This window comes from Aythya ferina, assembly GCF_964211825.1.
Source record: "Aythya ferina genome assembly, chromosome: 3".
In the NCBI taxonomy this organism is placed as follows: domain Eukaryota; kingdom Metazoa; phylum Chordata; class Aves; order Anseriformes; family Anatidae; genus Aythya; species Aythya ferina.
Genome location: NC_140298.1, coordinates 99,077,499 through 99,102,344, shown reverse-complemented (window position 1 = coordinate 99,102,344; position 24,846 = coordinate 99,077,499). Strand labels below are relative to the sequence as shown.

Here is a 24,846-nt window from a genome sequence, read left to right as displayed (position 1 = left end):
CATTGGCTAATGTCTTCTTTCATATCAAGGGAGAAAGGAAAGTATTAAACACGTAGTACAAAACCCCTTAGGGTTGCAAAGGCACACATTGGCCTTCCAGTCTTAGCGCAGCTCTGCAAGTCTGTGTAGTTCCTGCCAATGTAATGGTACTTTAGTAAAGTATCCTTTACTAAAGGATTAGTAAAGAGGCTTTGCTGTGCAGAGGGCCTGTTTTCTACCTTTCAGCTTTGTTTCCATCACCTTGCATGATGTCTTCTGTCTCCCTTACTGTTCTCTAAATGCCTCTGACAGAATTATGCAATGTACACAATTAACATGAACCTTGCTGTCAGTGGCTGCTACTTTCTCATTCCCTCAGTCACTTTCTCAGATTCCTTCTGCCACACCGGTAGTGCCTCCTGGCAGGATGATGCAAGTTCTGAAGCGTTCCTCTTTCATGTGCCTTGGATTCTCACAAGGAAACAACCTCTGCCTCTTGCTGTTGGCTCCAAAACCAGGAGTATGGAGCTCAGGCTCTGACTGCTGGAGCCTGGTGGGTCCCAACTAAAGGTGGTAGCTGTTGCTTTATTTTATTTCATCCTTTTGATCCAGGTTGTTTTTCAGCTTCTACCACCACCTCCTTGGACTCTGCAGATCTTTTCTTGACTCTTGATCTGGGCTTCTTTGCTGTGTGCAATTGGCTTTCAGTACTGAAAGCAGTAAGTGGAGGGAGACTGACAGAGATCCATTTAGTAGTCTGCCCATTAATACGTGCTTCTTGGCCACTGCTCTAAATCCACCTCACTTCTTCTTGGGTTAGACAAAATGCTTGCAGTGCATGTCTTGCACGTTGCTTTGTTACCAGATGAATCCCAAGGCTGGAGTTGGCTACCACAGTACCACAATGTTACATGTTAGTGAAACCAAAATGACATTCATCTCCCTAATTGTAATGCTGAGTTGAAATGTCTGGTTTAGGCTCTTCTCCAATACTGCTCTGTCTTGCTTTTCAGGTTTCTCCTTCCCCTACAATGTCTGCCTTAAACCATTCTTGACTTGTTGTCATGTTTATGAATACTCTTAATCATTCTTTGTTCATACTTGCTTTTTGGGGCTGATGCTATTGCTCTAACCATGGGCATTTTGCAAATCAGCTGTATTTTAATTTATTCTTGTGCTGTTTCTGAACTGTCCAATGAAGTGAAAGTAAAGACGAAATTACTGCATGAGACTTGTGCCATTATTTTTAATTGTTCTAGTAACCAAAAACTAAAAATTACTTCTGCCATAATACTTCAAAGCTCATACATACATGGACGACTTTGGTATGAAATCTGCATGCTAGGTTTTGTCTATACTTATCATCAGTCTCCTTTGAAACTACTTCTTGATGTTCAGGTTCTTACAATGCCACCCAGCTTTATTTCATCTGTTCGTATTCAGCAGAATTTTGATTATATCAGAATTAGTTCTAGCTTTTAAGTAAAAAAGCTTTATTTATTCTTTATTACACCTTGCTCAGATAATTTCACCAAATGTTCAGCCAACACATTATTACTGTTAGTCAGAATGTAAATTAGAGGCTGACGCACTTGCCTCATCAGCTTACAAATTAAGCAGTTAATCAATTTTGGTGTGATATTCCCCCATGGGGCTTTGTGTTGCTGACTCACATATGCTCAATATCTTCTCCCTTCAACAACAAGCAGCGGTGTAAATGAAGCTTGCTCCCAGTTGAGTATTTGCTGGTCACGGCATCCCAAATCCGTCACTCAGTGTATCCTCCTGATAGACATTATTGCCTCATTGCTTCTTGTTACCTCTTTCCTGAGCACCGGTTGAATACCAAACAGACAATTACATATGCATACTTAAAAGCTAATAGTGAAGACAGTGGTACAGGATTATTCCTTACGTTACTGGAGGGATAAACCGAACGTGGAGCTTCTGCTTGCTCCTAAATATTTCATACAGTATTTGTATTAAAGAACAGATATTTCTATGACTTCCGTAGTTCAACAAATTACGGTGATGTTTACGTAGGTTTTAAGAGAAGACTTTTACTGTTCAAATCATAATGTAACCTTGAGGAGGACAGCTTGCTATGTGAACAGAAACTTTAACTGTTTTTCACGTCAAAAGAAATCCCTGTTATGGCTTTGACTGTTTATTAAATTAAATATTGACAGCAATTAAAATAGGAGGAAAAAACCTTGATTTTTTTTTCCTTAACCTTCCATATAGATTCTAGTCATTTCATTGTATTTTGGGGCAAGCACAAATATTTTATAGTGCAAAAACTTCCACGTACTTCTTATAAACTAGTAAATAACTAGCTTTGGATTGTCCTTTACATACTTGTGTGACTCTTTTTCCACTTTTTTAATGGCAAATGCTTAATGTTCTTTGGCTTTGTACAAATTTTCATGAAACTGATACATTTATAATTTGACAGTAAGAGTGAAGCCTCATCCACGCTATATATCTAGCCATGAAATGCTCTGTTTGTAGGTTATTATTGTCAGTTTCCTTATTTAATGTTGAATTCTGTCAACGCAATCTCAAGTGTGGCATTGCCTGAGAAGGAGAGCCTGTTCTCCCTCTTCCTTCAGTGATAAAAGATCAGATTTCTTTGACTATGGCATTGCAGCCTGGTGCAAGCAATCTTATAAAAATGGGAGTCCAGCCAGGCTTCATCAAGCATGATATTACCCATAATTAAGGTCAGGGTGTGAGTTTGTGGTTTGGTTGGTTGTGTTTTGTTGTTTAAAATGCAAACTTTTTTTGTCGTTTCCTTGAGACCCCCTGTAGGCATCCTGCCAGTTCCTTAGTATCTGCATAATGTTATGGAAGTAAGGAAACCATGGTGGTTCTGGTGATTTTTGAGGATGGGAATTAAGCCTGTGTATGGCTGGCTGAGGAATCTCTTTCCATCTTTATTCCCTGGCAATAGAGGAACCCTACAATATTTCACACAAAAAATACCCCTTTAGAGAAATAGGAGCAGAAATCCACAATTTTCAGTTTCCTCAGACAATATTTTTCAGTCCAAATCTTGCATCTGGAAGTAAAATGTTTATCTGCACTACTCCAGTGTGATCCTAGATAAAACACGAGGATAAAAATAAGCCAGGTCAGAAAATCACGGAGACAGCCTAGGGATCTTGTGAAACATTCAGTGTAAAGATTGGAAATAGTTGCTTTGATATCCCCCCTCCTGCCCCACAGATGTGACCACAATAAGATTTTGAAACTGATTCTTTATTCGGAGTTGAAGAGACAGTGAGGTGGTAGCAGTATTGCTTTTGCTGGCTCATGAAGGTCAGCTTTAAATTGTCTTCAATTAAGCAGTAACGCTTGTGTGCATGTAAACACACACATTCTTTTTCTGGTATCCATAAGGTCTTTCTGAAGCAGTTCTGAATCAGAAAATGTGTGTGGAAAAGGTGTTTTTTTTTTGTTTTTTTTTTTTTGTTTTTTTTTGTTTTTTTTAAACTTACCTCTTGTTTGCAGTTTTGTAGATCTGAAAACTTCTTTCTTGTCAGTAGACAGATGTGGGGAGGGGATCGAAGAGAGGTTTCTCTACTGATGTGCGTGAAGTAAGAGCCTTTTTTTTCCCTGTTTGAAACTAAGAAGCATCAGATTGGAGATGTTCCTCCAAAATCTGAGGTTGGCCAAAGAGAAGCAAGGTGGAGAGAGGAGGAAATGCATGTAAAGATAAAGAAGAGTAAAGAAGCACAGAGGTATATTTTATTTCTCCGTAATCTAGAAGCTAATGCTTGGTTTTGCTCCGTAATGTTTTTTACCTCTAATTATCAGTGTGCACAGCTGTTATTTTCATAAAGTCTTGATGACTTTGTTAGGAGTTCAGCATGGCCAGACATGCAACTGTCCCTTTTACCAGAGTTAAAATAAAGCATGTCTTCCATTTAATTCATTTTTCTTTTAATCTTACTGAACCGTACCATGAAGTTTGTATCTGGGGAAGATTGCATAAGTGACCCTTCCCAAAATCAAGACCTCTCGACTCGCAAAACACAGTAAGTGAAAGCCTACATACATAATCATTCACCTGATTATGCAATGGCATGCACTGTGTTGCAACATTTCTTATGAAGTGTAAGTTATAGCAAGCTGAAAGTGTTACTCATGCCTTCTTGGGAAGACTGGTGTTGCAAGATGTTTGTCATGATCAACATTTTGTATGCTTTCTACATACAAAATCAAAAATATTGTTTCTTTCTTACAGCATACTGGTAATGTTTTCCCTCTGACCGTGAAAATATGATGTTAAGTACAAGCAACAGAAGTAATGGAGACATTTGTTCTAATCTAGTTTGTTCATCTACCAAAAGCAATTAGCCTTTAATGTTTTGCTTGGGCTGCACTGTCCTCTCTTGCTGGGGTCCATGCAGCCAGTTTCCTGCCAGGTGAACCAAGGAAGAGACACCTTCTGAACTCCTGCAAGCCAGCTTTCAATTTTAGGGCAGTAACAGCCTGGGAAAACTGCATGTGCCAACAGCTTTTCTGAAAGTCATGAGCTCTTAGTGTTTTACCTTCTCCAATCTCCACACTTGGAGACTTGGCCATCATCTGAACTTTATGAACACAAACAGAAGGGATCGGGAGGTGGAGTTCACGTCTTCTATTGGTTATCACAGCCCAATGTACTCCTGCATTCCATGCATCTTTCTTTATTTGCTCAGAGATCAATATTTTTGCACAACCTTGTGATGACTTCTGTCACTTCAAACTCTCCAGTGTTGTGTTTTTACCAAAGCCAAGCATTGCTACAAGCTTTCATAGGGTATTTCGGAGTCTCAGCTGTCAAAATCTCTCTTGCTCTGGAAGTGTCCTTTCTTGACTGCAGAACATAGTAGAGGATATACTTCACTGAAAAGTAGATGTGTAACTCCAGTTCTGGTCAGAAGAGTCAGGAGAGAAACTCTGCTAGCTTGCCCTAGGTGCTTCACTTAGTCTGAGCTGACTTGCTCCTCGAGCTTCATTGACTTCCTCTCAAAATATATTTAGTCTTCACTTTCATGGCTTTGGGTGGGAACATTGCCCAGAATGAGGAGGTAAATGAATGTTCAGGGAACACTAATTATAAAAACTAGGCCACTTTTGACTGCAAGTTACTTCTCTATGCATGAAGTCTTTTCCGTGCTTTTTCAAACTGAGAAACAGTGGGACTCTTACTGGAATACTGTGACTAGCTCTTTTCAGAGACAGAGCATGATGCTATGTGGACCTTTGATCTGACAATTTATGTGCTTACTACTGGGACAATTTGTTGCTGATAAACTTGCAATTGGTGGGTGTTATTTCCAGACAAGAAAACAAGGTTTAAGTGAGAGTTTTGAGGGTTTTTAGTAAATGTAACAATCAAGACTGACTCATATATATATATATACACACATATTAATCTGCTATATATATATATATATATATATTAATATATATATAATATATATATATTAATCTGCTTTAAGGCCTCTCTTTGCAGTTCTACAGGTGAAATGTTACTATTCATACATAAAATGATATTCAAAATGTTGCATAATACTAATTGATTCTGCTTAGTAGTCACTTTTCCCATAGAGTTACACTGATTTATTTTGTTATACTGAACTGATCATAGATATGCTTCTTTCATGTTTTACAGTGAATAATCCTATACCTTCCAACTTGAAGTCAGAAGCTAAAAAAGCAGCTAAAATATTACGAGAATTTACAGAAATAACTTCCAGAAATGGACCTGATAAAATCATACCTCGTGAGTAAAGAAACACGTTTTAATTCAAATAAAACCTCTAATTCTCACCTGTGTTGAAATCAATCTCTTTTTACCAATGCCCTCTGTTTTCACTGACCTTAACTTGGGAAGGAATGAAGAACTGGGCCATTAAAACTTCTGTAAAAAAAGATTTGGAAAGTAAAGGGGTTCAGTTTGCTGGGTTCTAGACAGATATTGCTTATTGAGAAAAACGTTTTGCATGTTTATAGCCATAGGGTATCCACAGAGGAAGGCTTCTTTCTGGGGTGGAGTGTCAGGTGATCACCCTGTGAATGTCTGTTCATAAGGAGAACCTTGAACAGTAGCAGTAGTTTTTGAACATCTGTGTTTATCAGAATTACCTAGATGAAAAGAAGTTGCAGGAAAGAACAGGGTACATTTCTCCTTTGATACAGTTTAAGCACCATTATTTGTTGCTGTCCTCTTTATTTCTGCCATGGTTATTCTGTTTCTTCTAGTGTCTTCCTTCACCAGGTGTTGCTAGTTGTGGCTTTGAATTTATAACTACTATGTTCCAGGAGGCCTGTAATAAGGCTTGCAGGATGATGACATTGTATTTGACACAAACACTGTCTAATGATATAAGCTGATTAGGCTGCTGTGTATCACTGATTTAAATTCAGACCTCATTCCTCCAAAAATCTGTAGAGACACTGGTTGTCAACTATTCACTGCCTTGTTATCTTGACAAGTGTGTTCCCAGACAGTGTTCATGGCAATAAGCGAGCTAATTCAGCGTGAACTAACCAGGATAGCTGAAGCAGTTGTGGCAGTGCAGAGATCTGCACAGTGCTAGCTTAATGGTTGACTGAGGAGTGGAGGTGTCATCATTGTTCAGTTTTCTTGCAGTTTTTTTTGAGTTCTTGCTTTTACTATTTGACTGTTCTATGATCAGAACTGTTAAAAGTAAAGTTTCCTTTTTCCCATTCTTTGAACTTCATTTACAAGATTTTTAATAAATTATTTTCCTTTTTCAGCCCATGTAATAGCTAAAGCCAAAGGCCTTGCAGTTCTGTCTGTTATCAAAGCTGGATTTTTGGTGACTGCTCGAGGTGGAAGTGGAATCGTATTAGCTCGTCTTCCTAATGGCTGTAAGTCATTATTTTAATTCTCCCATTAAGTACAAATGGAAGAACTTTTTCTAACTTATATATATATATATTATAATAATATATATATTATTATAATGAAGAAAGAAATATTTATATATATATAAATATATGTATAAGAAATATATTTAATATATATTATATATATAAATATATATATAAGAAATATATATATTTCTTTCTTCATTATTTCTTTTTGTAACATAAAACAAGCTAGTAGCTGACATCATCTGGTTGGAAAGCTTTTTTTCAGAGTTCTATACCTGTTTTTGGCCAGATGTAAATGCTTCCAGTATCTTTGTATCAAAATATGAAATGTAAAAGGATAGTATAAAATTAATTTTAAAAATGAATTATGTCCAGTAATGGACAACTGTATGATAAATTTGTAACATAGAGACTTGTTTAAATGAGGATTTCTATTTCTTCCATTCCTACCAGTAGAATAAACCCTTGTGGTTGTGTGATTGCATTCTAGTATGTATGAATATAGTTTCAAGTGGAGAACTTGCTAGCATTTTTGAACTGCAATAACCATATAAGTATTTCTTGTAATATGTAGTAAAATTTCTGTACTTTTTTCTTGACAGCTTGGTCTGCTCCTTCTGCAATAGGAATTGCTGGCCTTGGTGGTGGATTTGAAATTGGAATTGAGGTATTATTTTGCATTTGAAGTATTTATTAGTGTGTTTATTGTTGGTTTTCTTTTTTTTTTTTTCCAAGCAATTAAATGCATTGATAAAGATCTAAATGTTGGTGAGAAAGTGAAATCTAGTTTTCTGTGAAGGAGGGTGGGGCACGCAATTCTAAGATTGATTTATACAAGCCAAACAAAATATAGGAGGTTGATCCTATCAATCTCATTGCACGAAGAAATTAAAAATAAATAAATAATAGTAGCTTTTTCCTTATTTCCTTGATTTCTCGCTTATAGAAGACTGAATTTTTCCCTAATGGGGAAATTCAACTCAGCATTCCATTATAAGCCAAATGGAATTAATTAAAAGTATACTATATTTAGGTGTATCAAGTGCTTTGTTAAAGGCCACAAGGACTCCATCTAGCAATAAATGCTGAAAGGAACTGAAGGTGATGTAAAATGAAGTACAGTGGCATTAGCTAGGCTCCATGTGTTCCCTACTCAAGCTTGTGATTCTTGGTATCACCCTTCAGTTTGGGAGCACCAAAACTGATGGTGCCTCCTCTAAAGAAATGCTATAGAAAAAAAATCAGTTTCCAGCCAGCAGAATCACTTAAAGGAGAGACTTTCAGTGTGTTCAGAGGAATCCTGTTGATCTGTGCCCTGGCTGCCCTCTGCCTCTTTGTACCTATTCTTCCTCACAGCTTCTTAAACATTTTTGCCATCTGTCCTCCTCTTTCTCACTCTGCCCTCTGGTCCCATCCTTCTATTTTCTTTCTATTTAGCCTCTGTTCACTGATTCCCAAATTAAATCAAATGTGACAGTATTCTGCCAGCAAGATCTCTTGCTATGGGCATTCTGCTCTTCAGAAGAATCCATGTAAAGCTGATCTGGATGGTGCACGCGAGCCCCCAGTATGCTTCATGCATCCCCAGTTACCCCTCTTCTGACAACTGGTCACCTGGTACTCACATAATGAGCAACTGTTCAATATTTTGTTAGATCCTCATTGTTCACTGCATGATCTTGGGTATTATTACTGTGTACTTTTTGAAGAACACTATGAATACAAAATTACTAATTTTTGTAAGGGTTTTTCTTCGGTTTTCATGACTGCAGGGTCTGAATACATTACAAAACATTGAGTTTGATGAGCCCCAGGGTTTTTTGTACATTCTCATTTTATGACAATGAAACAGACTCTTTAGATGCTATGATAAATCAATGAAAGTTTTGCTTTAATCATCTCCATCTGGTCTTTTAGATAATATAACCATTTACTACTGATATTTACTAAAATAATTTAAATACACAAGCTATTTCCAAGAGGACATTTTTTCTGAGCAATCTCATTTGAAATTTTAGTCACCCAGCTTACAAAATAAGGTTTTCTTACTAGCATTATTATAACACGAATTTATTTTCTTCTTCTAGAGAAGAGATGCTATTCAGAAATACCTGAGTGGCTTAGGAGTCCAGACTCCAATTTCAGCACTGTTTTAGCAATTTAAGAACTTATACATTGTAGAAACTGGTTGAATCCTATTCCTGTAGGAGAGATCATAATTAACATAGTTGTATTTGTGCTTATGGATGGTTTTAAATGTTAAGAAGGAAATCACAGTTTTCATAAGTCATAATATTTGCATAAGGTTTTTCCAAATGAAAAAATTCGGTACCTCAAATTAAACACCAATTTTAAAATTCGTGCTTTCCTTGAGGGTTTTATCACTGTGGATTCATTTAGCTTTAGCTGTGGATTCATTATCTGTATGGGTAAAAGGAGGTAGCAGCATCCTGAGTGACATTCTGTCTCCATCCCTGGATGATTCAGAAACTACTCATGTCAGATGTCTTTTGTTTGGGATGGGGTGGAGGTTATCAGGGGGCTAATAACATAGGCCTCTTGCACTGCGTAATACTCGCGGGCCAGAATTGTTTTGCAAATAATCTGGTATTTCCTCTTGTATTCCCTGCTGTCACTGTTTGGAATTTGGGGTAAGTTGAAAGTTTGTTCTGTACCTGACTTTCAGTCACATCCATCTGATGGAAGATCAGGCACAGTAGTCCTTGGGTACACAGGCCATCTGTTGAAAAAAGCAAGCTGCAAAGTATAATCTACTTTGCTGAACTCTGAAAAAAGCTGGCACTGCTGGAGTCCCGGGTTTAATGTTGAATTCACCCATATTTGTCGTGTTTTTTTAGTGCATGTAGTGTATTTACTGAGCTTTATCTTTCAAAAATACTTTCTCTCTCCAATTACGTGTTTCAATAGTTCTTGAAGAGGCTGTCTGTGCCTCATAAATTCAAGACTTAAAAAAAAAATCAAATATTGATTTATATATACGTGTGTCTATAGTTATGTTTATAAAACTCCTGATTTTGTGTCAAGAAAATACAATTAAGTAAAAAAAAAAACTAAGTGAAAGGATTTTTAGTTTCCAAAAACTAAAATGTAAATTTTATTCTTGCAGAAAAGTGATCAAATTGGTTATGAAAACTGTTTCAAAAGAAGCATTTGCAAGAATGGAAGTAATTATCTGATAGGATGGGAGATTCTAACTTGAATTAAGACTTTGATAAATTTGGAGCTAGTTTTTAATTTGGGGAAGGAAATGTCTGCAATGCTACCACCTGCTTTCCCACAAAAAAAGAAGATTCTTCTCCCATGGAGTTCAAACTTCTTAAAAAGCATGGTACTTTTTTTGATGTTTTTATAGGTTTCAGACTTAGTAATAATATTGAACCATGAGAGAGCAGTAGAAGCTTTTGCCAAGGGAGGGAACCTTACACTTGGAGGAAATCTTACTGTGGCAATTGGACCTCTGGGGAGGTGAGTAAAATCCCTTCGTAATATGGGTTAGCTTTAAATATGGAAAATATTTTTAAAGGCTGTATAAATATTTGCGTGGCTTTCTCTGATATCTTAAAACATGATGTTTTGGTAGCATAATTATAGTGTTATGACCTTTTAGTTCCTTGTTGTTTTTTTTTTTGTCTTTTTTTTTTTTTTGTCTTTTTTTTTTTTTTTTTTCCCTTTCTCAATAAAGGTATTTATTCACAGAAGGAACATGTTCTGAAACTTACTCTCATTTTTGCAAGATACTGCTTGGGTAGGCTCCTCAGTCATCCTGGTCAAAGTGAAGGAGATTGAAAAGGCCAAATGAATCTGGCAAATAACAGATGGTTACAGGAATGGTGCCACTTACAGGGGTTTGGCTACTTAGACCATGGGACTTGCTTGAGAAACCTGGTCTGCTGGGGGCTGATGGGGCCTGTCTGTCAGAGAAGGGGAAGAGCATTGGTGTCTCTCACCTATCAGTCATAGGCTCACCAAGCTGGAGAGTTGCTGGGGGAGGGGAATCTCAATCCATTCTGCTCCTCCCAGTTTGATGTCAGTATCGGTGATAGATGCACAAAGCCTGGAGAAGGGTCATGGGTTAGCTGGAGAGTGCCTGGAGTGCACAAAGGAACTCCAGCCATTGAGGCAGCTTCATCAGGGGCCCAACTCAAATGTCTCTATTCTAATGCATGTAGCACGGGGAATAAACCAGACAAGTTGTAGGCACTCCTGCAGGGCTATGACCTCACTGGCATTACAGAGATATGGTGGGATGGGTCCTATGACTGGAGCGTTGGACTAGAAGCATACAGGCTCTTTAGGAAGGACAGGCAGGGGAGATGAGGAGGGGATGTTGCCCTCTATATCGATGAACAGCTGGAGTGCACAGAGCTCTGCCTGGGGATGGATGAGGAATTGATAGAGATCATATGGGTCAAGATTACAGGGAGGACAGGTGACACTATAGTGGGATTCTACAAGCCACTTGGCCAGGAAGACCAAGAAGGTGAGGCCCTCTATAGACAGATAGAAGCATCTTCACGTTCACAAGCCCTGGTCCTCATGGGATACTTCAGCCACTCTGATATCTGTTAGAGGGACAGCACGGCAGGGCATAGGCAATCCAGGGGGTTCTTGGAATGCATTGATGATAACGCACCTCTCCAAATGATAGAGGAGCCAATAAGGAGAGGTCTTATGGTGGACCTCATTCTCACTAACAAGGAGGGACTGATGGAGAATGTAAAGCTCAAGGGCAGCCTTCCACTGCAGTGACCATGAAATGGTGCAGTTTAGGATCCTGAAGGCAGCAAGGAGGGAGCACAGCAAGCTTGCTTTGGCCTCTTCAGGAACCTGCTCGGTAGAGTTCCATGGGACAACACCATGGAGGGAAGAGGGGCACAAGTAACCTGGTTAATATTCAGGGATCACCTCCTCCAAATGCAGGAGAAATGCATCCCAACAAAGAGGAAGTCAGGTGAAAACACCAGGAGATCTGCATGGATGAACAAGGAGATGCTGGCCAAACTCAAGCAGAAAAATAGAGGCCTATAGAGGGGTAAGTGAGGACAGATAATCTCTCTGTGTTCTTCGCAGGCTATCTGAGCAGCCAAGGATCAGGCTAGGAAAGCAAAGCCCTTTTAGAATTAAATTTGGCCAAGGGACTTCAAGGGCTGCAAGAAAGGCTTTTGTAGGTACATCAGAGATAAAAAGAAGAACAGGGAAAATTGTGGGCCCTCTCAAAAAAGAAACAGAAGACCTGGTCACCCAGCTGCCACAACAACTTCTCAAATATGATGAAATTCCCACTGACTGGAAGAGGGGAGACATAACCCCCATTTTTAATGGGGGCAGAGAAAAAGAAAGACCCAAGGAACTACAGGCCAGTCAGTCTCACTTCTGTGTCTGGCAAGATCACAGAGCAGATCCTCCTGGAAACCATGCTAAGGCATGTGGAAAATGAGGAGGTGATTAATGACAGCCAACATGGCTTCACTAAGGGCAGATCTTGCCTGACAAATCTGGTGGCCTTCTATGATGGCATCACAACATTGGTGGATAGAGGAGGAGCAACTGACATCATCTACCTGGACTTGTGCAAAGCATTTGATATTCCTACGTGATATCCTCTAATTTGGTGAGACACAGATTTGAAGGATGGACAAGTTGATGAATGAGGAGTTGGCCAGATGATTGCACTCAGAGTTGCAGTCAACAGCTCAATGTCCAAGTGGAAAAAATGAGTGGTGTTCCTCAGAAGTCAGTATTGGGACCAGCCCTGTTTAACATCTTTGTCAGCAAAATGGACAGTGGGATTGAGTGCACCCTCAGCAAGTTTGCTATTAACGCTGAGCTGTGTGGCGTGGTCAACGTGTCAGAGGGAAGGGATGCCATCCATCTTGTGCCTACCTCATGAGGTTCAACAAGGACAAGTGCAAGGTCCTGCACCTGTGTTGAGGCAATCCCAAGCACAAATACAGGCTGGGCAGAGAATGGATTGAGAACAGCTCTGAGGTAAAGGGCTTAGGGGTGTTGGTTGGTGTGAAGAGCTAAACATGAGTCAGCAATGTGTGCTTGCAGCCCAGAAAGCCAACCCAGGCTGTATCAAAAGCAGCATGGTCAGTAGGTCAAGGGGGGTGATTCTCCCCTTGTACTCTGCTCTCATGAGACCCCACCTGGAGTATGGCATTCAGTTCTGGGGACCCCAGCACCAGAAAGACATAGGCCTATTAGAGGGAGCCCAGAGGAGGGCCATGAGGGGGATCAGAGAGCTGGAGCACCTCGCCTATGAAGACAGGCTAGGATTGTCTAGCCTGGAGAAGACTCAATGGAAACCTTATAGCTGCCTTCCAGTACCTCGAGGGGGCCTACAGGAAAGCTGTGGAGGGACTCTTTGTCAAGGAGTGCAGTGACAGAGGAGTAAAAGTCTTTAAACTAAAAGGGGAGACTTAGATTAGATGGTAGGAGGAAATTCTTCACTCAGAGGGTGGTGAGGCAGTGGCACAGGCTGCCCAGAGAAGCTGTGGATGCCCCATCCCTGGATGTGTTCCAAGGCCAGGCTGGATGGGGTTTGAGCAACCTGGTCTAGTGGGATGTGTCCCTACCCATGGCAGGGGTTTGGAATTAGATGAACTTTAAGGTCCCTTCCAACCTGAACCATTGTCTATGATTCTAGGCTCAATAAAGAGCACAAGTACTACAGTGCCTGAGTGAACTGTTATTTTCATTGACCTGTGGGCTTTGCTACTGCAGATCTGCCTGGCAGTAAGTTTAAAAAAAAAGGACTACACCAAGCAATTACTTTTAAAGCTTAAGTGATTAAGCCAGCTTACTTTGAAGGATGAGATGATATAATCACAGAATAATTTAATTTGGAAGGGACCTTAGGAGATCTCTAGTACAACTTCCTGCTCAAAGCAAGGTTTGTTATGGCTTCAGATCAGGTTGCTCGTGCCTTTATTTCAATTGGGTCTTGAAAACCTCTGCTTAGCCTCTCTGGGAAACATACTCCACTGCTCAGCTATTCTAATGGTGAAAAGTTGTGCCTTACAGACAGTCAAAATATTTATTTTTTTCAATGTGCCTATTGTCTTGTCTTTCCACCATGCACCACTTGAAGAACTTGACATCATATTCTTCATTGCCTCCTCATAGATAACTGAAAGCTGCTGATAGGTCCCCCCACCTAAGACTTCTCCAGTCTAGTCAAGCCCAGTTGCCTCAGTTTCTTCTCTTGGAGCATGTATCTTTTCTCATGTCTGTTTTTACGATGAAGATTTTGCTGATATTTTGTCATATTTTTTCTGACAAAATAGGGTAAGATGCTACCTATTCCACTGATGAGACAGATATATGGATCAGTGGAAGGCAGTGCATGACATTAGTGTTGCAAGGTGTTCAGCATGCTGTCCTGCAGCATCCTTGTGTCTATGTTGGGACATTGTGGTTTAGGTGTACAGGCAGAACTGATTCACAAATAGGTGAAAAACTGGATCGTCAGGCTTGAAGAGCAGTGGCAAATGATTAACATGATATCCAGAGGCCAGGTTCTCGTGGAAGTCCTCAAGAGGCTATTCTGGGACCTTTCCTGCTTGATAATCTTCATCAGTGACCTGAAGGAACAGCTGTAAAATAGCCTTTTCAAGTTTATATATTACACTTCGTAATCTTATCTTTCTGTTGAGGTCTGATAAAGCCTTACTTGATATATTTTGTGCTGGTTTGGGCACCATAAAATCAAGAAGATTGGGATATATTGAGTAGTGTTACATGTTGCAACAAATGTAATCACAGCTTTTTAAACACTGTCTATAAAGAATGACTAAAGAGCTGATTAAAGAAGAGACTGAGAGGTGTTAATGTCCTTAAATGTATAAATGGCCACAAGAAAAAGAAAAGGAACAATGCAGTCCCCTTTCCCCATGACAGACAAGACCAAAATCAGAGAGATTATTGCTGCAAAAAGGGCTTCTTTAAGGCCAAGAAAAAAAAAAATAAGGAAGTAGCAAATTTGTCCATTGAAAATGTGGAATCTGTGTTATTGGAAGACAATTTGAAACAAGCAACCAATATGAACTTTGTATCTATGTTATTGTGCTGGCTTGGTAAATTTTAATAATTTTCTGAAATTCTTGTGTTAAGGTTAGTAATTTTTCAGACTTGTGAATGCAAGAGGAGGTCTACCATAGAGTATTCTCATGAGGCAACATTATTCTGTGCTTTGGAGGAAACCTTATCGCCCATGTTAATTACTTTGTGCTGGGTTCTGTCCGAAATGAAAACTGAAAGTGGATTTTACCTCTGACCCAGTTGAGCATATTCAGCAGAGAATGTGAGAACAGAGAAAAGTGAAGCCCTTGCAGGCTTTTGGTGGGATTAAGATAAAAAGGCTATGGCTGCTCATGTTGTGACGCCATACTGAAGACTATCAAGCTTTTTTGTTTTTCCTTCTAGAAACTTAGAAGGGGATGTTTCACTGAGAAGTTCTGCTGCTGTCTATACATACTGCAAATCTCGAGGACTATTTGCAGGTGTATCTCTGGAAGGAAGCTGTTTAATTGAAAGGAAAGAAACCAATCGCAAGTAAGTTTTCTTTGAAGTTAGAGGATTCAGTGAAGGAACAGTGACATAATGAACTGGGATGCATTCAATTTGTTCTCACAACTAATTTTCTTTTTCCATTCCATGCTTATTTTAGTGTTTCTGAAGAGGTAAGGGTGTCTTCAGTTTACCCAACAGGTATTAAAAAGATAGTGAATGTTTAAAGAGACTTTAGGTTCAAAAAGGTAGTTATAGAGATATTTACTGTATATTGAGAAATATTTCAAGTCATTTGAAAAAAAAAAAAAAAACAACAAAAAAAAAACAAAACAAAACAACACACAACTGTTTTAGACTGTCACTGAATTTGAGAAAACAGCTTGTGAAATGCTGCAGATTTCCTTTGTATAGCCTATTACATTTAAACTACTTAAGGCACCTCCAAATGGGTGGAAATATTCAAAATGGTTTTACTGTGCTGCAGATCCTAAAATATCAACCAAGTAATTCCAAGAACTAAAATACAGTAACTGTGAGATGTCTGCTGTATTGCAAATCTGTTTATGAAAACTTTGGTTTTGCTAATACCAGCAAAGACTATTACTAATTTTAATGACAGCATGTCAGTTCATAAAATTGCAGTGCCAATGCATTATTAAACGATTTTACTGCATCATTAAGGAATCTGTTAAAACATTTTTTAGAAGTGTTATGTATTTCTTCAGTTTGCTGCATGATTGGCTTTTAAATGGTTTCCTTGATACATGCTACGTGACCAGGAATGAAATATTACCAGTGAAGAACATTTTGAAATAAGGTGGTAGGCAATCAAGTTTGCAGTAGCTATTTATCATTCAGAATGTATTGCTAAGCTAGTGATGTCACTTCTAAATAGGAGAACTCTATTAAGAATAGGAGAGAAGGGGAAATGCATAAGGTGGGCTTATCTAGACACTAAGATATAGTAGTGATCAAAAAACTGTAATCTTTTTTCTTTTTTTTTTTTTTTTTAATCAGGTTTTATGGGCAGGATATACGTGCTAGTGCTATCCTGTTGGGTGATGTTCCTTCTCCTGCTCAAGCAGAAGATCTTTATGAGATTCTAGCATCCTTCACTGAAGAGTACAAGAATGAAGAGCAAAAAAATAATCCAGGAAAAACTGTAACGGTACAAGGAAGGGTTTGTGCATTTCTTTCTCACAGGCTTTTTTCTCTTCTTAAACTGTTTATAATCAGTGGTAGTGGTAATGTTGGTGTTCTTGTGGCATTCTTAAGATCTCTATTGGATGCTTACAAATGTAACACATAGCAGATACTTCATAAAATCATCACAGAATGGTTTGGGTTGGAAAGGGTCTTAAAGATCATGTAGTTACAACCCCCTCCTCCCCTCCCCCACCATGGACAGGGACACCTTCCTGTGTGTAACGCCCACTGAAGTACACTCTGCAGTATTCCCCTGCTAGGCTGTCCTAGAGAAGTATGTTGCTGGTTTGGCTTTGCATCATCTAGAAAAATCCTTGTTTTCAGAACAATGTATAATCAAATTTGAGGTGATGATTAGCAAAGTTTTTTCAACCTATTTCTAATCAAGTTAAATAATGAGCATACCAGGTTTGATTTGGTACTCTTCTAATTTTTCTACTTTTTCTGGCTTCTATTTAATGACATTTAAAATAATATAATTCTCAATATTATGGAGGATGATTTTTTTGATTGATATTACGGATGGGCAATCATTTAGTTTTGTCTTTGTTAAACCCATCATGAATTACTCTATAGTCATGTGTATGTCACTAGTTCTGTAGTGTACTTCTTGAGTTCATACATTTTCAGTGTAACTTGACATACCTCTAGAGTATGAAGTTAAAATCTACTTCCAGGTCTGATGCAAGTTATTTTAAAAATGTATACGTTTTAGGTATGTGACCCACCTGCTAGACCAACATCAGGACCAGAACCACATAAACCTGCTGTTGGGCCAACACCACCAGGTTAGAAAACATTTTGATAATGATTAATTAATCTCTTTATAAGTGTAGAGCATTAAGGCTAATGAAAATTTTGCAATTACTGTAGTAGTAGCTGTCTGTAGGAGAACATTTTTTTTATATATTCTCCCTTGAGCTAATACTGAGAGCATGTTGAGATAGTGCCATGAGCAATAAATGGTAAAGCATTTTTGTTTGTTTTATATTAACAAATCTTTTCTCTGACAGATCTATAAAACTACTGAAGGTTTAGTTACACAAGTAATTATTCAAGTAAAGCATATGTGTTTACTGGATATATAGAAGCCCCTTAGTACAATGACATTTCTTAGTAAAAAGTCATAGTTCTACTAGAAACTACTAATTCTACTTCTAGAAACTTCTGGTTTCCAGAAACTTAGTTTTCTGTTAGGTTGTTGTTTCTTTGAACAGTTCTTACAGCTGAGTAGAAGAGACAATTTTTGACTCTAATAATTCACCTGCCAAAATACTCACATGGAATGTAAGGCAGTATGCAGCTTCTGTTGTTAACTTGGTTTATTTGTATGGGCAAGGATAGAAGGCAAGACCCTTATTTCTTTCTCCTGTGCTGCTCCTTAGATAACTGCAGTCATTTTGGAACTATTGAACACATTAGAAAAACAGCGTATGAAATATAACAACAAAAGTTGGTATATCATATAACTTGCTACTTAATTTTCTTTCAGCTGAAAAGAGCTCAAACAGGCTTTATCCTGAACTTCCAACTAATTATGCCTCTGCGGGTAAGTACTGAACTTACACATGTTTTATTAATACAATGTGAATCTGAGAAGTCCTAAAAGTACTTTGGAAGACATCTTCCAACGTCTGCACATTCCTTTATTATCCATGTGTTAAAATGAGATTTGGTTGTATATGCTTTCCTGAAAATATTTCATAAATATGCATCTTATTCCTTGGCTTTACGTTCCAACAAAAGATGACTCTTATTTTCTTTTTTCTGAGCAACGAAAGTTTTTTTTTTGTTTTGTTTTGTTTTATTCAGTGAGCTTGAAAAATACAACCAAATTAGCAAAACTGTTTTACATTGCTATCCAATTGAAGTGAAAAAGTAAGATGATATAACAAGCTTGTGTCCAGACCCTTATGCAAGGCATTATAATTCCTGCTTTAATTAAGAATTACTTCCACAGATCATATCTGATGATGCTGGAATAAACAGATTTCCATTGTGGTTATACTCCTCAAGTTTTTTAAGATATCTCTGCATTGTACCAAAAAGGTACTACTTGTTTGGTATTTTATTCTGACTCAGTTAAGCTTAAAGCAGTTTCAGCTCTAATAGTGAATCTTACTTGTAGTATTTGCAATGTAACTCTTGAGCTGTGGAGCCCATCATCTGGAAACGTGTGATCTGTTAGCTACATTTCCTAGGTGTAGGTGGGTATAATGGCCAGTGCAGGGGTAAGTTTTTGATACTGGGCAACAAACTTGTCTGGGTTGTAAATAGTAAAGGAGATGAGTTTTTCCAGTTTTGGGGTGTGGGTGGACGAGGGCTAAGGTTGACATTATGGTCAGAGGTTTTAGTTTTCCAGCAGTTACAAAAGTCACAGAAAGGTTGAAGCATTCATCCATCTCATTAAATGAACGAAGAGCTAGACTTGCAGATGAAACATTTTTAATTATATTTTATGTAGACCTGAGTTATCTAGGTAGGTAATGTAATATAATCTTTTTCAAATGCAAGAAGAATGTTACATGAAAAACATGTTTTTCTAAACTGATAATGCGATGCTTGACTCAGATGCAAGTAGTGTTTTCATGTAACCGAATAACCCTTTAACTTAATGCACTTAGCTGGAAAATGAGGTTCAGAAATGCTCTAAATTTTTTCCAGATATTTAGAAATATCACAATTTTATTTAAAGAATAATAATTTGAAAAGACTTTTTGCAATTCTGGAACAAAAATAAATAAATAATAATAAATAAATAAATAAATAAATAAAAAACAACTGGCCTGTATTGTGATTCAGTGAAGTTTGAAGTTTTGCATCTGATAGGTAATGTGTTCCCTTTCAGGAGCATTTATGAACAAGAGTGGGTCTAGGGCTACAATATTATAAGACAAAATGGTATTTCTAAACTTAAGTGCTTCTCCTTGTAACAATATACTTTTTTATTTTTATTTTTTTTTGTAATTAGGAAAAAGTAATGGTGTGGTTTACAGCTTTTAAGAAGTCATAGGACTTGCTTTAAAAAAATCTTGAGAACTTCTGCTTGTATTTTCTAAGTGATTGAGGTTTGGTTTTTGTGGTGGTGGTTTTTTGTTTGTTTTCAGATTTCTCTTGGATGCATTGGCTTTCTTAGCTTTCATAAGTACTAGAATCAAATATTATAAAATTAATTTTATCTTCAGGAAAATGTGTGCCCTCTTTGGATTTTTTGAACTGAATGAATTATCTATCTGCAGATACTGACTCCTTAACACTATTGTGTATAAAATCATCACTCTCAAACTTGATTACAGTAAAAATTTGAGGAAATCAGAACATGAATTGTAACTAGCTTTCTTCAGCAGAAACTTTTCATTTTGAAAATATTACCAGATCGTTAGTGCACCATTAGGCATATGTTTGTATTCCTGTATACTGAAAGAAGTGTTACATCAAGCTTTCTGATGAAGTGGAGGCAGACAAGAAATTTTTCATAGTGTTTTAGAAGCTAAAAAAAAAAAAAATCTTCAGTGATAGTTGGAGTGATTTTTTTTAACATCATAAAAAATTCATACCTTCACATATTAATTTATCTGCAGCTTTTCAGATACTTTGTTCCCTCTTGTTCCCTTTGAGACACTTGTTCTGTAATCAAATCACCTCTTGATCTTCCTTGATCTTTCTTTTGATTTCTAAACAGACTGATGAGCTCTTTCTCCTAAGTATTTTTTCTTCCTCTCAAATTTAGTGCTATAAGTAGCAAATTTAGAGATGTGAGCTCACAGACATCACTATGGTTTTTGGAAGCCCAAATCGTATTGAATTTAGACAAAACTCTACTCCTCATAATTGATTTATTATTTAAACCTTCTTATGTATTGCTAATCCACATTAATACAGTTGAGCCAATATCAAGCCTTTCTGAATAAGTGGTGCCATGAAGTTCTGGCAAACTCAGTTTGTGTTTACTAAATCACTGAGATGCTGCTTTTCATGGTTACAGTTCTCCAAGAATCAGGTCTGATGCAATTCTCTATAATTTTAGAGATGATCTCAATAATCTCAATTGTCTTTCAAAAATCTCTGAATGAAAGCTGGTTGAATAAATTTATGAAAATTTGCTTGCTGTGAAAATTCTAAGAAAGACTTTATGCCTCCTTAAGCATATTTTGTCAAGAAAATTTTAGGGTTTGTATATTTCCTTGTTTTGTTTGTATGTTATGGGGTTGTCTGTGACCAGTTACAGACTTGGTAATTAAGCCAACAAAATTACATGGACTAAGAGTCCAAGAGATGTAAAGCTTAAACTGCTTTGCAGCTCTCTGAGTATGATATCATCATTTTTACTTGTGACCACCTCCTGTTTCATTTATTATGCTTGTGTTCTGCAGTTCTGTTTCCATCTGACTTATGATCTTGGCGTTTTTGTACTTTTACCTAGTAGGGTGATACTGATCAAACTCAGGGAAAAGATGAAATCCATAGTGGCACTGTGACACCATTCTAGATTTCTCTGCACTAGTACCTCAAACTACATGTACTGCTGAGCTTGGTTAACAGTGTAGTGAAACAATGAAGCTTTTAGTTAGAGCTTCTGAAAGAGGGCATCACTGTGAATGTGTTTGCAACTTCACAATAGGCTTGCTTTACGAAGTGTATATTGAAGCATTCATTGTTGTTTTTTTTTGTTTGTTTGTTTGTTTTTCTACAAGCTTCTCTTAGATTTAACAAAACTAGTATTAGCTTAGAACAACTCAAATTTAACTGGAAATCTGGCATATAGCTATTTATATCAGCTACGCAGTTCCACATTTAGAAATCCACTGATTAAGTAAATAACATCTGACAACTGCACTACAAAAGAAATGCAAGTGGGCCTAAATCCTCTCTTGATGAGGCACCTTTGTGGTTTTTTGCTTTTTTTTTTTTTTTTTTGATCTGAAAATGCAATCGTCCATGGAAACATGACTTATTTCTGTCACTGAGACTGGCTTATATTTTAGAAACGTTTGCCCTGAGTCGTTTTTGCTTTGCTTTGGAAAAGTGGGCAGGCCACTAAGGAGGACTTTAAAGAAGTAGCGAGGCTGTGCAGGGACAAAATTAGGAAGGCCAAAGCTCATCTGGAGCTCAATCTGGCTACTGCCGTTAAAGATAACAAAAAACGTTTCTATAAATACATCAACACAAAAAGGAGGACTAAGGAGAATCTCCATCCTTTACTGGATGCGGGGGGAAACTTAGTTACAAGAGATGAGGAAAAGGCGGAGGTGCTCAATGCCTTCTTTGCCTCAGTCTTTAGCGGCAATACCGGATGTTCTCTGGATACCCAGTACCCTGAGCTGGTGGAAGGGGATGGGGAGCAGGATGTGGCCCTCATTATCCATGAAGAACTGGTTGGTGACCTACTACGGCACTTAGATGTGCACAAGTCGATGGGGCCGGATGGGATCCACCCAAGGGTACTGAGGGAACTGGCAGAGGAGCTGGCCAAGCCGCTGTCCATCATTTATCAACAGTCCTGGCTATCGGGGGAGGTCCCAATCGACTGGCGGCTAGCAAACGTGACGCCCATCTACAAGAAGGGCCGGAGGGCAGACCCAGGAAACTACAGGCCTGTCAGTTTGACCTCAGTGCCAGGAAAGCTCATGGAGCAGATCCTCCTGAGAGTCATCATGCAGCACTTGAAGGGGAAGCAGGCGATCAGGCCCAGTCAGCATGGCTTTATGAAAGGCAGGTCATGCCTGACGAACCTGATCTCCTTCTATGACAGAGTGACGCGCTGGGTGGATGAGGGAAAGGCTGTGGATGTGGTCTACCTTGACTTCAGCAAGGCTTTTGACACCGTCTCCCACAGCATTCTCCTCAAGAAACTGGCTGCTCTTGGCTTGGACTGGCGCACGCTTCGTTGGGTTAGAAACTGGCTGGATAGCCGGGCCCAAAGAGTCGTGGTGAATGGAGCCAAGTCCAGTTGGAGGCCAGTCACTAGTGGCGTCCCCCAGGGCTCGGTGCTGGGGCCGGTCCTCTTTAATATCTTCATCGATGATCTGGACGAGGGCATCGAGTGCACCCTCAGTAAGTTCGCAGATGACACCAAGTTAGGTGCGTGTGTCGATCTGCTTGAGGGTAGGAAAGCTCTGCAGGAGGATCTGGATAGGCTGCACCGATGGGCTGAGGTCAACTGCATGAAGTTTAACAAGGCCAAGTGCCGGGTCCTGCACCTGGGGCGCAATAACCCCAAGCAGAGCTACAGGCTGGGAGAGGAATGGTTGGAAAGCTGCCAGGCAGAGAAGGACCTGGGAGTGATGGTGGACAGTCGGCTGAATATGAGCCAGCAGTGTGCTCAGGTGGCCAAGAAGGCCAACGGCATCCTGGCTTGTATTAGGAACAGCGTGACCAGCAGGGCTAGGGAGGTGATCGTCCCCCTGTACTCAGCTCTGGTGAGGCCGCACCTCGAGTACTGTGTTCAGTTTTGGGCCCCTCGCTACAAGAAGGACATCGAGGTGCTTGAGCGGGTGCAGAGAAGGGCGACGAAGCTGGTGAGGGGCCTGGAGAACAAGTCCTACGAGGAGCGGCTGAGGGAGCTGGGCTTGTTCAGCCTGGAGAAGAGGAGGCTCAGGGGTGACCTTATTGCTCTTTACAGATACCTTAAAGGAGGCTGTAGTGAGGTGGGGGTTGGCCTGTTCTCCCACGTGCCTGGTGACAGGACGAGGGGGAATGGGCTTAAGTTGAGCCAGGGGAGTTTTAGGTTAGATGTTAGGAAGAACTTCTTTACAGAAAGGGTTGTGAGGCATTGGAACAGGCTGCCCAGGGAAGTGGTGGAGTCACCATCCCTGGAAGTCTTCAAAAGACGCTTAGATGTAGAGCTTAGGGATATGGTTTAGTGGAGGGCTGTTAGCGTTAGGTTGGAGGTTGGACTCGATGACCTTGAGGTCTCTTCCAACCTAGAAAATTCTGTGATTCTGTGATTCTGTTTTCATATGTATTAGCTTGTACACTTTAAATCTATTCAATAATGGGAGTATGAGAGCTTTGAGATAAACAGAATAATATATTCCACCTGATGAAGTGCTAATAAAGGAAGTAATTCTTTCAGACAAACTTCCCATATTTTTCCATGATCTCTGTGATGTTACAATTCTAGCTTCTTGTTAGGTAAGAAAGTTAACTGGTTAATGAAGTTGTTTTCACATTGTCTCTTCATGTTAATGTGGAGTAGACTTGAATGAAAGATAATGATTTAAAAAAAAAAGTGGGTAAAATAAAGTAATACGCTTGGATAAAATTGGATTATGTCCATATTCCTTTGGGCACTGTGGATGTGTGCTGTGTAGTTGGAAGTGGGGAAGAAAAAGCTTTTCATTTTTCAGTACGTGAATTACTCCTTTTCCAAAAAAGGCAGAAATTTGTTGTTGAATCAAGTAGAACTATTTCACATTGGAAGCAAGAACCCTCATCGGGCTGTGTAATCTCTTCCTTCTATTTTATATGAAAAGGAACACTAATAGATTGCTGACCCTAAAATGAATAGGAAGGTTAGACTAATACATATTTGTTTTTGAAAAAAAATAAAATAAAAGTTATGGAGTGTGATATATGAAGTCTAAGTTTTTTCATGTTTACTAAGTTAGTTGATAGACAATGTCATGAATGCTTAACCCCCTGTAAAGTACCTAAAGTAACTTTTCTTTTCTTTTGATCTTTTGAGTTTTAGCTGAGCTTGGTCTATTTTTGTGGGTTTTGTTTTGTTTCTCTCTTTTTTTTTTTTTTTTTTTTTTTTTTTTTTTTTTTTTTAATAACAAGGCTTCTGACATGTTTGTATTTAGTTACTGGAATAATAAAACATCCATCTGGTGGTCCCCACGGTATTAACTTTCTTGCTATTATGAGCTCTTTCTTAATACTAACCAAACCCAGGAAATCCCAGGAAATTATTTTTGAGACTATTTTTATCTCTGAATCACTTTTCTAGGATCATACTATTACTCTTGTGAATGTTATAAATCAGATAATCAAGCTGCTTATGGCTTATGTTGTGGCAAGCTGAGAGGAAAACATAGCATGCAGGAATTCTTCTGGTCATACTGAAATAAATAACTTGCTGCGTATAATCAGCTAACTCAAAATACAACAAAGCATGAGGCATGAGAAATTGAGGTCAAATGTGTTAGGATGATATTGGGGTCTTCCTGATATGTGCATGTGTTGGTGGAGAAGTGTAATGCTAAATATGACCTAAGTGAAGCGCAGTGG

The 24,846-nt window shown here is 38.7% G+C and overlaps 1 protein-coding gene across 2 annotated transcripts in view; it reads left to right on the top strand.

Moving 5' to 3' along the window:
* SH3YL1 (SH3 and SYLF domain containing 1) overlaps window positions 1-24,846 on the top strand; it is a 46,040-nt gene that overhangs the window by 4,600 nt on the left and 16,594 nt on the right. The window contains exons 2-9 of one of the 2 annotated variants that reach the window (XM_084516010.1): window positions 5,645-5,755; window positions 6,754-6,867; window positions 7,476-7,540; window positions 10,247-10,359; window positions 15,322-15,450; window positions 16,426-16,576; window positions 17,330-17,402; window positions 18,107-18,163. In XM_084516010.1, coding sequence (XP_084372136.1) covers window positions 5,645-5,755; window positions 6,754-6,867; window positions 7,476-7,540; window positions 10,247-10,359; window positions 15,322-15,450; window positions 16,426-16,576; window positions 17,330-17,402; window positions 18,107-18,163 — 813 coding nt within the window. Of the gene's footprint in view, window positions 1-5,644; window positions 5,756-6,753; window positions 6,868-7,475; window positions 7,541-10,246; window positions 10,360-15,321; window positions 15,451-16,425; window positions 16,589-17,329; window positions 17,403-18,106; window positions 18,164-24,846 lie in introns of both variants that reach the window. The other variant, XM_084516009.1, reaches the window with a different exon arrangement.